This window comes from Hyaena hyaena, unplaced genomic scaffold (assembly GCF_003009895.1).
Source record: "Hyaena hyaena isolate Hyena2069 unplaced genomic scaffold, ASM300989v1 scaffold_51, whole genome shotgun sequence".
NCBI classification, from domain to species: Eukaryota; Metazoa; Chordata; class Mammalia; order Carnivora; family Hyaenidae; genus Hyaena; species Hyaena hyaena.
The window spans coordinates 3687863-3701425 of NW_024080683.1; the positions used below are offsets into that span (position 1 = coordinate 3687863).

The 13563-nt window shown below is 41.8% G+C and overlaps 2 protein-coding genes across 7 annotated transcripts in view; one reads left to right on the forward strand and one right to left on the reverse strand.

The window, feature by feature from the left end:
* Positions 1 to 13563, reverse strand: part of SPATA6L (spermatogenesis associated 6 like) — a 51961-nt gene that overhangs the window by 37813 nt on the left and 585 nt on the right. For 4 of the 6 annotated variants that reach the window (XM_039230829.1, XM_039230832.1, XM_039230830.1 and 1 more), the window contains exons 2-4: positions 9769 to 9906; positions 6758 to 6806; positions 3383 to 3424 (exon numbers count right to left, since the gene is read on the reverse strand). In XM_039230829.1, the coding sequence (XP_039086760.1) occupies positions 3383 to 3424; positions 6758 to 6806; positions 9769 to 9906 (229 nt within the window). Of the gene's footprint in view, positions 1 to 3382; positions 3425 to 6757; positions 6807 to 9768; positions 9907 to 10000; positions 10071 to 10542; positions 10589 to 13563 lie in introns of those variants that run through there. The other 2 variants (XM_039230833.1, XM_039230831.1) reach the window with 2 other exon arrangements.
* Positions 10176 to 12303, forward strand: PLPP6 (phospholipid phosphatase 6). The gene is made up of 2 exons (XM_039230834.1): positions 10176 to 11576; positions 11840 to 12303. The coding sequence occupies exon 1, from the start codon at positions 10225 to 10227 to the stop codon at positions 11098 to 11100; it is 876 nt and encodes a 291-aa protein (XP_039086765.1). The 5' UTR covers positions 10176 to 10224; the 3' UTR covers positions 11101 to 11576; positions 11840 to 12303.

Here is a 13563-nt window from a genome sequence, read left to right on the forward strand (position 1 = left end):
TCCCACATCGGGCTCTGTGCTGACAGCTCAGAGCCTGGAGCCGGCTTTGGATTCTGTGTCTCCCTCTCTCTCTCTCTGCCCCTTCCCTGCTCTCTCTCTCTGTCTCTCAAAAATAAATAACATTAAAAAAAATTTAAAAAAAAAAATTTTTTTTTAATAAATTAGGTGTAGTTAGAGATTCACAACAATAGCCAATGATAAAATAGAATAATCATAACAACACACGGTGATAAAAGTTATGTGAATACGATCTCTCACAAAATATCTTTTTTTTAATGTTTATTTATTTGAGAGAAAGAGAGCACAGAAGGGAGAGACAGAGAGTGAGGAAGACAGAGGATCCAAAGTGGGCTGTGTGCTGACAGCGGGGCTCGAACTCACAAACCGTGAGATCATGACCTGAGCTGAAGTCAGACACTTAACTGGCTGAGCCCCCCGGGCGCCTGTCTTGCAAAATATCTTGCTGTCCTGTACTTATCCTTCTTGTGATAATGTGATTTGGATTTGAAAAAATGCCTCCGTAATGAGATGGAGCGAGGTGAACGGCGGAGCAGTCAGGACTCAGGGCTGGGCTGCTGCTGACACTCTGACTGCTTCCAGACAACGGCCGTGGTAGGTGACCGAAACCACAAGAAGCAAAACCGCGGGTGAGAGGGGACTACTGTCCTTCTATTCTTTACATATGTACCAAGAGAAAAAAATTATTGTTTTTTATTTTTGAGAGAGAATGAGTACAATCAGGGGAGGGACAGAAAGAGAGGGGGACTGAGGATCCAAAGCAGGCTCTGCGCTGATAGCACAGAGCCCGATGTGGAGCTCAAACTCACAAACCATGAGATCACGACCTGAGCTGAAGTCAGATGCTTAACCGACTAAGCCACCCAGGAAGCCCTAGAAAAAATAATTTTTATAAATATAGGAAAGACAAGGAAAACCTACATGTTCAACAATATCATTTGAAAGATAATTAGAACATTCTGGAAAAACACATAGCTAACCTTAACCCTAACCCTAACAACAATACACAGGTAAAAAGCAAAACCCCAAATACTATGTCCCTACTGCTTAGAGACTTCTAAGGACACATAAGTAAATTAATGGATTCTTTAATACCATTAAAAATAATGATGTACATCTATGCTTTTAGAAATGACAATACAGGGGCGCCTGGGTGGCTTAGTTGGTTAAGTGTCCGACTTTCGCTTAGGTCATGATCTCACGGTTCGTGGGTTCGAGCCCCGCGTCGGGCTCTGTGCTGACTGCCAGCTCAGAGCCTGGAGCCTGTTTCAGTCTGTGACTCCCTCTCTCTCTGACCCTCCCCTGCTCACGCTGTCTCTCTCTCTCTCCTAGAAATAAATAAAAATAAAAAATAAAAAAAAAAGAAAGAAATGACAATACAACACTGATGTGTGATAGAGGGAAGCCAATAAGAGAAGAAAATGTATGTGACACTATTACATAGAAATTCCATATCTAGGTGCTCTTCTGTCCAGAGACAAATATCAAGAAACATGTTCACTGAATTATAAATAGAGGTTTTCTCATCATTTTGGAATGCTTTTTGCAACAAGTCAAACCATAAAGCTATTTTCATTTTTGGAAAAGAAAAGGCAAAAAACAGTAGATCAGAAAAGAATTAGAAATGTTCCTGAGTTTTAATGTTTATTTATTTTTGAGAGAGAGAGCAAGCGAGGGAGGGAGGGGTGCAGAGAGAGGGAGACACCGAATTCGAAGATGGTTCCAGGCTCCGAGCTGTCAGCACAGAGCCAGACACAGAGCTCGAACTCATGAGCTGTGAATCATGACCTGAGCCAAAGTCGGACACTTAACCAACTGAGCCACCCAGGTGCCTCCTAAGTTTTAAATATTCTCTCATTCTCTCTCTCTCTGTCTGTCTCTCTGTCTGTCTCTAATTCTTTTTGGATCTTTGCTGGCAAGAACTGTCTGTCTGTCTGTCTCTCTCTCTCTCCCTCTCTCTCTCACACACACACACACACACACGACTAAAATCACCAGGTAACCAGCCACACTGAGAAACTAGGTATGAGAAGTGATGCCACGATGTATAAGCTCAGGTCAGGCGTCCTGCCATTCAAGACACACAGGAGGCAAAGGCCCCACAGAGTGGCTTCCTCCTAAAGTCTCATGATTCTGGCAAGAACTGTTTCCATAAAAGGGTCAGATAGTAAATATTTTTAGACTTTGCAGACCGCATGGTCATAAATACTCTCAACTCCAGCATAAACAAAGGCAGCCACAGACAACATTGAAATAAATGAGCATGGCCAATGAAATGTGAATTTTACATAAATTTCACATCACTAAACACTCATATTTAAAAACTTTTTTTCCAACTCTTCAAACCTCCAAGAACCAAAGACAGTTTGGCAGTTCCTTAAAAAGTTAAACACAGAGGTGCCGTATGACACAGATACTCTGCTCCTAGGTATAAATCCTGAAAACACATACTCACACAACAACTTGTACGTGAATGATGACAGCAGTGTTATTCATAATATTCAAAAAGTGGAAACAACCCATCAACCAACAAATGGATAAACAAACTTTGACGTGTCCATATAAAAGCACATGACGCACCCAAAACAAGAAACGAAGTAATGCTGACAGGCTACAAGGTGGGTGGATCTTGAAAACACACACAGTGGAAGAAGCCAGACACCAAAGGCCACATATCGTTTGATTCCATTTATGCTAAATTTCCAGAATAGGCAAAGCCAGAGAGAAAATAGACTAGTGGTGGCCAGGGCTGTGGGAAGAGGGAATGAAGAGTGACTATTAATGACTACAATGGGGGTTTCTTTGAGATAATAAAAATATTCTGGAAGAAGACAGTGGTGATGGTTGCAGACTTTGTGAAGACACTAAATCAACTGAGTTGTACACTTGACAATAGTGAGGTTTAGCGTACATGAATTAAATATACAGTATATGAATCTCAATGTGTGAAAATATAGAAATTTAGTTCACGAGTCGCACAAAACAACCCGTGCGCTGGATTTGGCCTGGAACCTCCAGTTTGCAAGCCCTGTTCTAGCGTCTAACACAGAAGATAGTTTCGGGTTCGCCAACAAAGTCAAAGGCAAAAACTTGAAAGAAACTGAGCCATGCTTTTCTTATTTGATGATGATTAAAGTTATTAAAAAATGGAAAGCCAAAGCACCTTTAAGTTATGCTTACTGCCACCAGACCCGTAAAGTTACTTCTCTGAGAATGGACAAAATTCAACAGACAGGTAGGGGCTGGGGGAGAAGTGAGTGTTCTAGAAAGCACGACTTGTAAACACCAGTCCCCATTCTGTCGTGCCAAAATCCCTTCAAAATTAAAACGAGCTGATTTAGAAACACATTTACTGGCACATTACCTGGAGATACTAGCTGTATCAATTCAAACCTGGTTAGGAAACCTAAAATAGAAAAAATGAGATTTTAATACTTTAGAAAATTGCCAGAGTTTTTCATAATTGCTAAGTTTAAAGCTGCTATAACATCCCATTTACAATAATAATAATAATAATAATAATGCCATACCAACAAAGATTCAGGTATTTCTAGAACCAGTAATCCAAGGCATAGAGTGAGAGTAACTAAGTTATAAAAATAACATTTTGTGCCCTGAAATGTATTGATGACAGGGATGTAATATTTTCTCTCTTAAAAATGTATTCATAAATCACTGCCATAAAAATCAACTTCTCATTTAAAACATTCAAAATCCAACTCTTGTCCATTAACCTATACAAGTTTATCATGCTTAAAACAGTATGCTCTCTAACAATATAAATGAAACATAAAATATAACACTTTTTATACTCCCTGAGCCCAAAGCATATTAATAGTGAATCCATGTACAAAATCTATAAGGACAAGAATAAAATTCAAATATTAAAGTAACTTAAATGGTATAACAATAAAAAAATCAATAAAGATAATTCCCCCAAATTATAGAAGTGAAGACATTTAAAAATAGACAATAATGATGGCAATTATAGACAATGATAGGTACTAATCTATATTATATACTTGAAAGTTGCTGAGAGTAGGCCTTTAATGTTCTCACCACAAGAAAACAAATGGTAGTTACGTGATGTGATGAGTGTGTTAGCTAATGCTGTGGTACTGATTCTGCAATACCTAAGTATATCTAATCCACATGTTACATACCTTACACTGACATAATGTGATACGTGAATTATGTCTCAAAAAAGCTGGAAGTCTATCTACAAGAAAAGTAAAATTCTCCCTTTGGAGACTTATGAAAAGCATGTGAGTGCATGAGGACTGAATTTTAAATGCCAAGAAACTGACAGGTAAGACAGTTTGTAATTTTAGGTTTTCCAAGTAGGACAATAGTAATGTTAAGTCCTTCATTTGTCTCAGGCTCTAAATTCCTTACGTTCAGTGAGTTCTCACTATATCCCATGTTCATGGATTGGAAGACTTAATATTGTTCAGAAGGAACCATTCCTCAAATTGATCTACAGGTTCAGTGCAACCCCTATCATCATCCTAGCTGGCTCCTTTGCAGAAACTGACAGGCTGATCCTAAAATTCATACGGAAACCAGGAAAATCCAGATAGCAAAAACTGCCTTGGAAAGAAGATATAAGGTGGAGGACTCACATTTCCTGATTTCAAAACTTACTTACAAAGTTACAGTACTCAAGATTGTATGTTACCGGATCCACAGAATAGAATAGAGAGTCCAAAAACACCCCGCATATTTAGAGTCAATTGATCTTCAACAAACGTGTCAAGACTATTCAATTGGGGGAAGATACTCTTATCCACAAATGAGACCAGGACAGCTGGATACCCAGATGCAAAAGAATGAAGCTGGACCCCTACCTCATGCTATTTACAAAAGTCAACTTAATATGTGTGATAGGACTAAATATGAAAGCTAAAACTATAAAACATCAAAAGCTCAAGTAACAAAAGGAAAACAGATAAAACAGAATTCATCAAAATTAAAAATGTTTGTGTTTCAAAGAACACCGTCAAGAAAATGAAAAGATAATGGAAGAAAGAATGGGATTTGTATCTACAATACACAAAGAACTCAATACATTACAATTTTGTAATATATTACAACTCAATAGTAAAAAGCCAAATAATCCAATTAAAATATAAGCAAAAGCTCTGAATACACATTTCTCCAAATAACATATACAAATAGTATAAGCACATGAAAAATAAGCACATGAAAAAAATGCTCAACATCATCAAAACCACAATGAGATTTCACTCATGCCCACAAGAAAGGCCACCAATCATAAGGACAGGTAATAAGCGTTGACCAGGATGTAGAGAAATGGATCCCTCAAACATTGCTGGTGGGATGTAAAATGACACAGTTGCTTCGGTCAAGTTTCTCCAAAGATTAAAAAGAATTACCAGACGACCCAGTACTTCCACTCCAAGGTATAGACACAAGAGAAATGGAAACACATGTCCACACAAACACACACACAAAAACTTGTACACAAGGATTCACATCAACATCATTTGTCATAACCCAAACATGAAGACAACTCAAATGAATAAACAAAATGTGGCATGCCATACCATGGAACACTACTTGGCCACAAAAAGAAATGAAGTACTGACACATGCTATAGCAAAGATGAATCTTGAAAACATGCTAAGTGAAAGAAGCCAGTCACAAAGGACCACATATTATATAATTCCACTTATATGAAATATCCAGCATAAGCAAATCTATAGAGACAGAAATATTGGTTAGTAGTTGTCTAGGGCTGGGAGTGATAAGGAAGCATGGGTTTAAGGTTTCTTTCTATGTTGATAAAAATATCCTAACATTAATTATGGTGATGTTTGCAAACTGGTGCAGCCACTCTGGAAAACGGTATGGAGGTTCCTCAAAAAGTCAAAACTAGAGCTACCCTATGACCCAGCAACTGCACTACCAGGTATTTACCCAAGGGATAAAGGTGTGCTGTTTTGAAGGGGCACATGCACCCCAATGGTTATAGCAGCGCTAATGACAATAGCCAAAGTATGGAAAGAGCCCAAACTTCCATCAATAGATGAGAGGATAAAGGAGATGTGGTACATATATACAATGGAATATTACTCGGCAATCAAAAAGAATGAAATCTTGCCATTTGCAACTACGTGGATGGAACTAGAGGGTGTTATGCTAAGTGAAATTAGTCAGAGAAACACAAATATTATATGACTTCATCCATATGAGGAATTTAAGGTACAAAACAGCTGAACATAAGAGAAGGGAAACAAAATTAATATAAAAACAGGGAGAGGGACAAAACATAAAAGACTCTTAAATTTAGAGAACAAAACAGGGTTGCTGGAGGGGTTGTGGGAGGGGGGATGGGCTGAATGGGTGAGGGGCATTAAGGAATCTACTCCTGAAATCATTGTTGTACTATATGCTAACTACTTGGATGTAAATTTAGAAATTAATTAATTAGTTAATTATTTTAAAAATTATGGTGGTTACATAACTGTATGAAGATACAAAAACCATTACATTGAAATATATAAACAAACAAGTGTACCATCCACTAAATCCTATCTCTATCTAGACAAGGGTTTGTAACAGAATCAAAAACATGATTCATATTTGATATAGACTCTCTTGGATATGAATATGAATCAAAATGGAAATGTCACAACTTAGAATACAGAGTTTTCTATCTGCACACACACAATTACAAGCACCTGATGGTTTTTTGTTTTGTTTTAAGAGTACCTACTTTCTAAAATTTCTGCTACAGCCCCAGGATCTATTGCATTTTCAAATACCTGCAGGGGGAAAAATGGTGAAAATAAATTTTCAAAGATTAATATATGCTTATAGGAACTGTAGATTATATTTTCCCAAACAATTAACACATGTCAATTCCAGCCATACAGTATGTTAAAATTCAACAGGAGTATCTTTAACGAGTATGTGGTTAAAAGTTCAACAAATGACGGGGCGCCTGGGTGGCTTAGTCGGTTAAGCGTCCGACTTTCGCTTAGGTCATGATCTCGCGGTTCATGGGTTCGAGCCCCGCGTCGGCCTCTGTGCTGACTGCCGGCTCAGAGCCTGGAGCCTGTTTCAGTCTGTGACTCCCTCTCTCTCTGACCCTCCCCTGCTCACGCTGTCTCTCTCTCTCTCCTAGAAATAAATAAAACATTAAAAAAATTTAAAAAAAAAAGTTCAACAAATGACTACAGAATGAGAATAAACACAATACCAAGTACAAGGAAAATGTGAGTTAGCTGACTCTACCACATGCTCAAAATGTCATCAACTTGACCTAGCCTTACAGTTTATTGCTAAAAGCACATCTGGCATCAACCTCAAAGAGTCTTGCTTAAGTATCTAGAAAAACATTCTGCATACCATGGACACTCATTAAGTGATGTTAACTGAATAAACGACTCTAGCAATTGGTTGTGATAAACAGGAATCTAAGTACAAATTCTATCTATGTGTAACACAAAAGGAAACCTATGCACTAGCAGTACACTCCTACAGAATCCAAAATAACAAGAGAGAGGGAGAGCCTCATAAGTTTAAAGTATATCATAAAGCACAAGACAAACGTTGTGATATCTGTCGAGCCAATGCCAAATCTGCTTATCTTGTCCTTGAGCTAAATGTCTGGGACAGGACTGAAATTAAAAGCATCCCACGCCCCTCTCCCTAAACTCTGGAAGCCTGCACGAAACAAAAGTTTTAAGCAGAGTTTGGTTTCAGGCACTACTGTTCTGATTCAAATGGTATTTAAACATAAGCCAGGTTAAAATCTGCTCTGGATTCAAAGCCAGGTCTGCTTTTAACTACAAAAGTGGAGGCTATCCCCTATAATCCATTTTTGCCTTCCTGACCTAGATGTATCAAGCAAATGTGGGTGAGGGTTTTTTTCCCCCAAAACTATTTCAATAATGGCATCCCTTCACTTCATCTATGTCTAAGGATTTTCTCAAGTATGACCATGGGAAGTAAATGATCAACGTAAACTGTTCAAACACAATGTCTCATACATTCCTTATGAGTAGTTTATTTATCCAAATGTTTTGGAGCATTCAATTCTGGGTTACACAGAAGGTCCAAAGACGAGAAAATGTTTCTTCCACCTGCTGCACACGTTTGCAGCCAGACAAGGGAACAAATGCAAGAAAGCTGGAATATTCTGAACCCAAACAGCTCACACACGAGGGTTCAGATTTTTAAATAACCACATGTTACAGAAAGAAACATGGTCCATGATACATGCTTGACCAGCACTCTCCAAGGTACTGCTTTGCAACGGGGGTGGGGGAAGGGTGGGGAGGGCATCTAGAGTCTGGTGTGTCTGAAGCTCATCTTCCTTTTCTACATGTCAGGGATGTTGGACTCGATGACCTCCAAGTTCATTTACAGAATTATCATTCTGTGCTTCTCTGATTTTGTATCCTTGGGCTTCTTATAAAAAGATTTTTAAAGTCTTCTAGAGAAGCAAACTTGATAAACTAAAAAGGAAATTCTTAGGGGAAAGAATAGACTGGATTTTCACCATCCACTTCCTACCACTACTAATATCTAGTAGAAGTAGGTTCCTTCCGATCCTGACTATACGTTCCAAGGTAATAGCCATTTATTCCTCTCTTATCTTATTTAACCAGTTTGGTAGACTCTATCTAAATAAACAAGCCGTAATTTACAAAAATATTATCTACAGCCCTAGCCTTTTGGAAAATCAATCCTCATCTCGTCTCCCATTCTCAGATGGAAACAGGTCATTTTCTGGGCAGCATAATCCAGACCTTTACAAGGGATGGGCTCTAGCCTGGAGCCTACCCATATTTATCCTGTCTCTCAAAGAAGCAGCTCAGTGATATTGTTTTGAGGGGAAATCATTAGATTCGTCAAGGTTAAAACTGATTTCACCTCCAAATTCCAAAACAAAAACTTCCAAAGGACAGCCAATGATTCATAGTAATGAACTTAATATTCTAAACTGAAGTGGGAAGCAGGTTGATAAATGTTCTATTAATATCATGTTCATATTCATTGGAATGAAACCTAGCCTTTATCACTGTAGCTAAATAAACCAGGTATGACCTAAGAATACTCACAGGCTTGTTTTGTTACAGGACTTCAGGCACAGGTTTTACTAATTGGAATCTAGTTTTTTCATTATTTCTCCAAGTCTACCAAAGTTTGTTTCCAAGGTCTAGTAACTTACTGATAATCCCTGTCATAAATGTAATGCAACTGCCTCTAACACCTCCAAGAACATTCAGAAAATGTGCTCTGCTCCAGTTAGAAAAATGCCACGGGAGTTCCAAGAATAGAAAACATCCACCAGGGTATTGAGCGCTAGGTTGACAGCACTTGGCTCAGACCTGCACTGCAAAAGCTAGTCCTCCAACTATGGTGTCGCACTGTGCTGAGGCGGCTTCAAGTCCTTTTTATTTTGTTTTTATTTTTTTTATTTATTTCTGGGAGAGAGAGAGACAGCGTGAGCAGGGGAGGGTCAGAGAGAGAGGGAGTCACAGACTGAAACAGGCTCCAGGCTCTGAGCTGGCAGTCAGCACAGAGCCCGACGCGGGGCTCGAACCCACGAACTGTGAGATCGTGACCTGAGCCGAAGTCGGATGCTTAACCGACTAAGCCACTCAGGCGCCCCAGTTTTTAAAAGAAAATGTACAAAATAACTTAATAAGAACCGTGCTCTTCATCAGACGGCAACATTTAAATTTCTCCGTTTCGCCGCGAGAAAGTCAAGATCACCTTTTCAAACCTCATGCTCTGCTGAATCACAATAGGGAACAGCGAAGGAAAGCAGTCAGTCTCCAGGTACTGATTCAGGAGGTACACCCCAAGGTACACATCTTGCTTGTCGGGAAGGAACACCCCTGGACAAGAAATCTTAAAAAGAAAGAAAAGGGAGTAGAGAACAGGGTTTGTTTTGTTTCGTGTTTGAACGGGAGCGCTGGTTCCCGCCCCGTCACCTGTCACACACCTGCACCTTCCTCGCCCGCGGCCTCCTTCCCCAAGTGCAACTTCCGGCTTCCTCCCACGTCCGGCCAGGTGTCACAACCGTCCTCCCGCCGGCCCCGCGCCCCGCCCCTTGCCCCGCCCCTCGCCCCGCCCCCCGGGGATGGCCGTGCGGAAGCGGAAGAGGCTGCAGGGCCGCGAGCCGCGCGCTAGGCCGGTCGGGCGCCGGGGTCCGGGCCCCCCGCCGCGATGCCGAGCCCCCGCAGGAACGCGGACGGACGCCCGCTGGCCGCCCCCGCCTCGAGCAGCAGCAGCCCCGGCAGCCCGGCCCGCGGCGGCGGCGGCAGGTTCGAGTTCCAGTCGCTGCTCAGCAGCCGCGCGCCGGGCTTGGACCCCGCCTGCGGCCGGCTCCGCGCGCCCGAGAGCCCGGTGCACCGCCGCGGCTCCTTCCCGCTGGCCGGGGCGGGCCCCCCGCAGGCGCCCCCGGCCGCGCTGCCCGACGACGACCGCATGGACCTGAACCCGTCGTTCCTGGGCATCGCCCTGCGCTCCCTGCTGGCCATCGACCTGTGGCTGTCCAAGAAGCTGGGGGTGTGCGCCGGGGAGAGCTCGTCCTGGGGCAGCATGCGGCCCCTGATGAAGCTGCTGGAGATCTCGGGCCACGGCATCCTCTGGCTGCTGGGCACCCTCTACTGCCTCTCCAGGAGCGACAGCTGGGCCGGGCGCGAGGTGCTCATGAACCTGCTCTTCGCCCTGCTGTTGGACCTGCTGCTGGTGACCCTGATCAAGGGGCTGGTGCGCAGGCGCCGCCCGGCCCACAACCAGATGGACATGTTTGTCACCCTCTCGGTGGACAAGTACTCCTTCCCCTCGGGCCATGCCACCAGGGCCGCCCTGGTGTCCCGGTTCATCCTGAACCACTTGGTGCTGGCCATCCCGCTGAGGGTGCTGGTGGTACTGTGGGCTTTCATCTTGGGCCTCTCCAGGGTCATGCTGGGGCGGCACAATGTCACCGACGTGGCTTTTGGCTTTTTTCTGGGCTACACGCAGTACAGCATCGTGGACTATTGCTGGCTTTCGCCGCACACTGCCCCGGTCCTCTTCCTGCTGTGGAACCAGCAATGACACCGGCTCATTCATCAGGGCACCAGGAGATGGAAGGTTTCCACGTGTGACCATGTGACAAAAACCAGCAGCTACTCCTGCTCTCCCCTTTAAGGACATTTCAGGCTTCTTCTGAGATTTCAGGTGTCATACCATCTTGACGGCTTGCTAGGCCAGAGAACGTGCTGGCCATCAGGACCACAGCCATATAACAGCCGAAAAAAAGGCAAAAAAAAAAAAAAAAAACACCTCTCTATTATATATTTATTCAACAATGATTTATATCTCCAGGACAACTGCAAAGAAAACAAGCTGGGGTGATTATAATATTGCTGTTTTTAAAAGTTGACATCAGTAAATTCTGTGTTTTGTAGTTATCCTGTAACTCAACGTATCACCTGTAAAGTGAACTTCGTGGAAAAAAAGCAAAACATGGTCTTCATTCTGTAAATGTACATGCAGATGAGCCACCTACTAAGCCTAGTTCTTCTCCTGAGGTAGATTTTAGACAGCATTTTAAGAGTCTAAGACATAAGTTTTTCTTACTGAATCCCTGAAAATCTGTTGCCACAGTATCTTCTTAATCCTGATTTTCTTGATAAGCTTTTTTAGTTGATCGTCTCTTCCATCTTTGTGGATTGGGGAGCGAGAAGAGAGATTACAGTATATATCGTTCTTTCCTTTCCCTCTACGTTCTCAAAAAATCTTTAAATAGGTGTTTATTTCCCAGTACTCTCTAACAGTACCTTTTTGCATTCAGAGAACAAGCCAAGAACTTACTTGAAGAAGCAGCACTTAATGTAGATATGGGCATATCTACAGTGCCCATGGAAAAAGATGGGACTGTGACCAAATGCTTAACTCTGTTGACAACAAATAGCATGGCATGAGACAGGGCAGAAGAACTCATTGAGGACGTCAGCAGCTGAGAGTCTGGGCATGGGCTTACCATGTATATGTCAGTGGGCCACTCTGGCCGGAAATGGGACTGTTCTGCCCATTACCTCTACTGATAAAGAATGATGCTTCTGTACTAAGGTAACAAAATAGGAAAATAACTCGATTCTTTGCAGTGCAAGGGCATAAACTTTCTCATATGTACCACAAGGATGACCCTGTATAGTATAGTTTTTCATATGGAATTCCATTTCCCCGTGTACAGCACACTTTAGGTAACAGTATTTGACTTGAAACTCATCAGGGGAGCCCCCTGCTATACCAGGCACAGGCTCTGATTGGGTGGAAGTGTGAACTTTCTGAGTGTGAGAGGCACACTTAAAGAGGAACTCCTCAGAGTAAAATAAAGTCCTTTGCATCCCCACAACATCCTGAACACGGACTACCTCTTCTCTCACTGAATCAGCCCAACTGTAAAGCTCTAAGTGGTTTGCTTTATTGTTTAATCTTAGAGAGGTCTTTGTTTCAATCCAACAATATTCAGGCCAGCTATTTTTAGAAGCAATGACATTTATTGCCTTTTGCAGTGTTCTTAAGTCTCAATATTGAGGGCTCAAAGCTAGGCTTATCTTCTGCTCCCTGGTTATACTTCTGGAATTCCACATTTCACTTGTTCGGACCAGACTCTGCAGGCTTTTAAAGCACAGATCAATTCAACTGACGTTCCTTGAAGCACTCTAAGTACTGTAGAGTAGAAAACTGATTTTACTGTAATCATACACTGAGGAATGCTTTTTAAAAATTAAAATAAAATTAACCAGTAATGTTTGAATGAAGCGAGATGGAAACTTGCTTCATTTTTGCCTTGATGAGCAGGAAGGCTGATTTATCACTTAGCTCCTCAAGAATTCCTTCCTCTTACTGCAAAGTTTTGAGAGTTGGCACTTGCTGTAGCACAGTTGATAAGAGTCTGGTCCTATTTGCTCTTAGCAAAATGGGACAAATCCAGGAAATTTTTTTCTTCTGGATCTGCAGTATGATGAAACTGTAGCACCTGCCACTTGTATGGAGGCTGACAGATCTTCCATGGCCATAACCTGACTGCACTGTGTTTGTAAATCACGGCCAGCGGAGACGCCCTTACAACTGACAGGCAAAGCTGCCTGACGGTCTGTCACCAACTTCAGATGGAAGGATTGGAAAATACAAGCTGAATTAAAAGAAATGCCTGATCTCAAACAGGAACAATGCAGTCACTCTGCCACAGCACCTCACTTAAGTAGGATTCAGTGGACAATTATAAAACAAGTGTTGGTTGATTGACTTCCCTTTTGGAATTAGCAAGCTAGAGCCATCTCTAGGGGAGATACCTTAGAATTTATTCAGTTGGTTCATAGAGGTGGCAAATTATCAGGAAGTCATTGGGCTTTATGAAATTAAACTCTTCCCTTCTTATTTAAAGGAAGGTGTTTTGTTTTTAATTCTTTCACAAATCTTTATCCTGGAAAAAAAATAAAATTCTTCTTGGACTTAATGCAAGGTTATTATTATTATTTTAATTTTAGAGAGCGCACGCAGGTAGGGGAG

Excerpts from the sequence above, each read along its gene's own strand:
- PLPP6 (XM_039230834.1), top strand. The coding sequence starts at position 10,225 with ATGCCGAGCCCCCGCAGGAACGCGGACGGACGCCCGCTGGCCGCCCCC.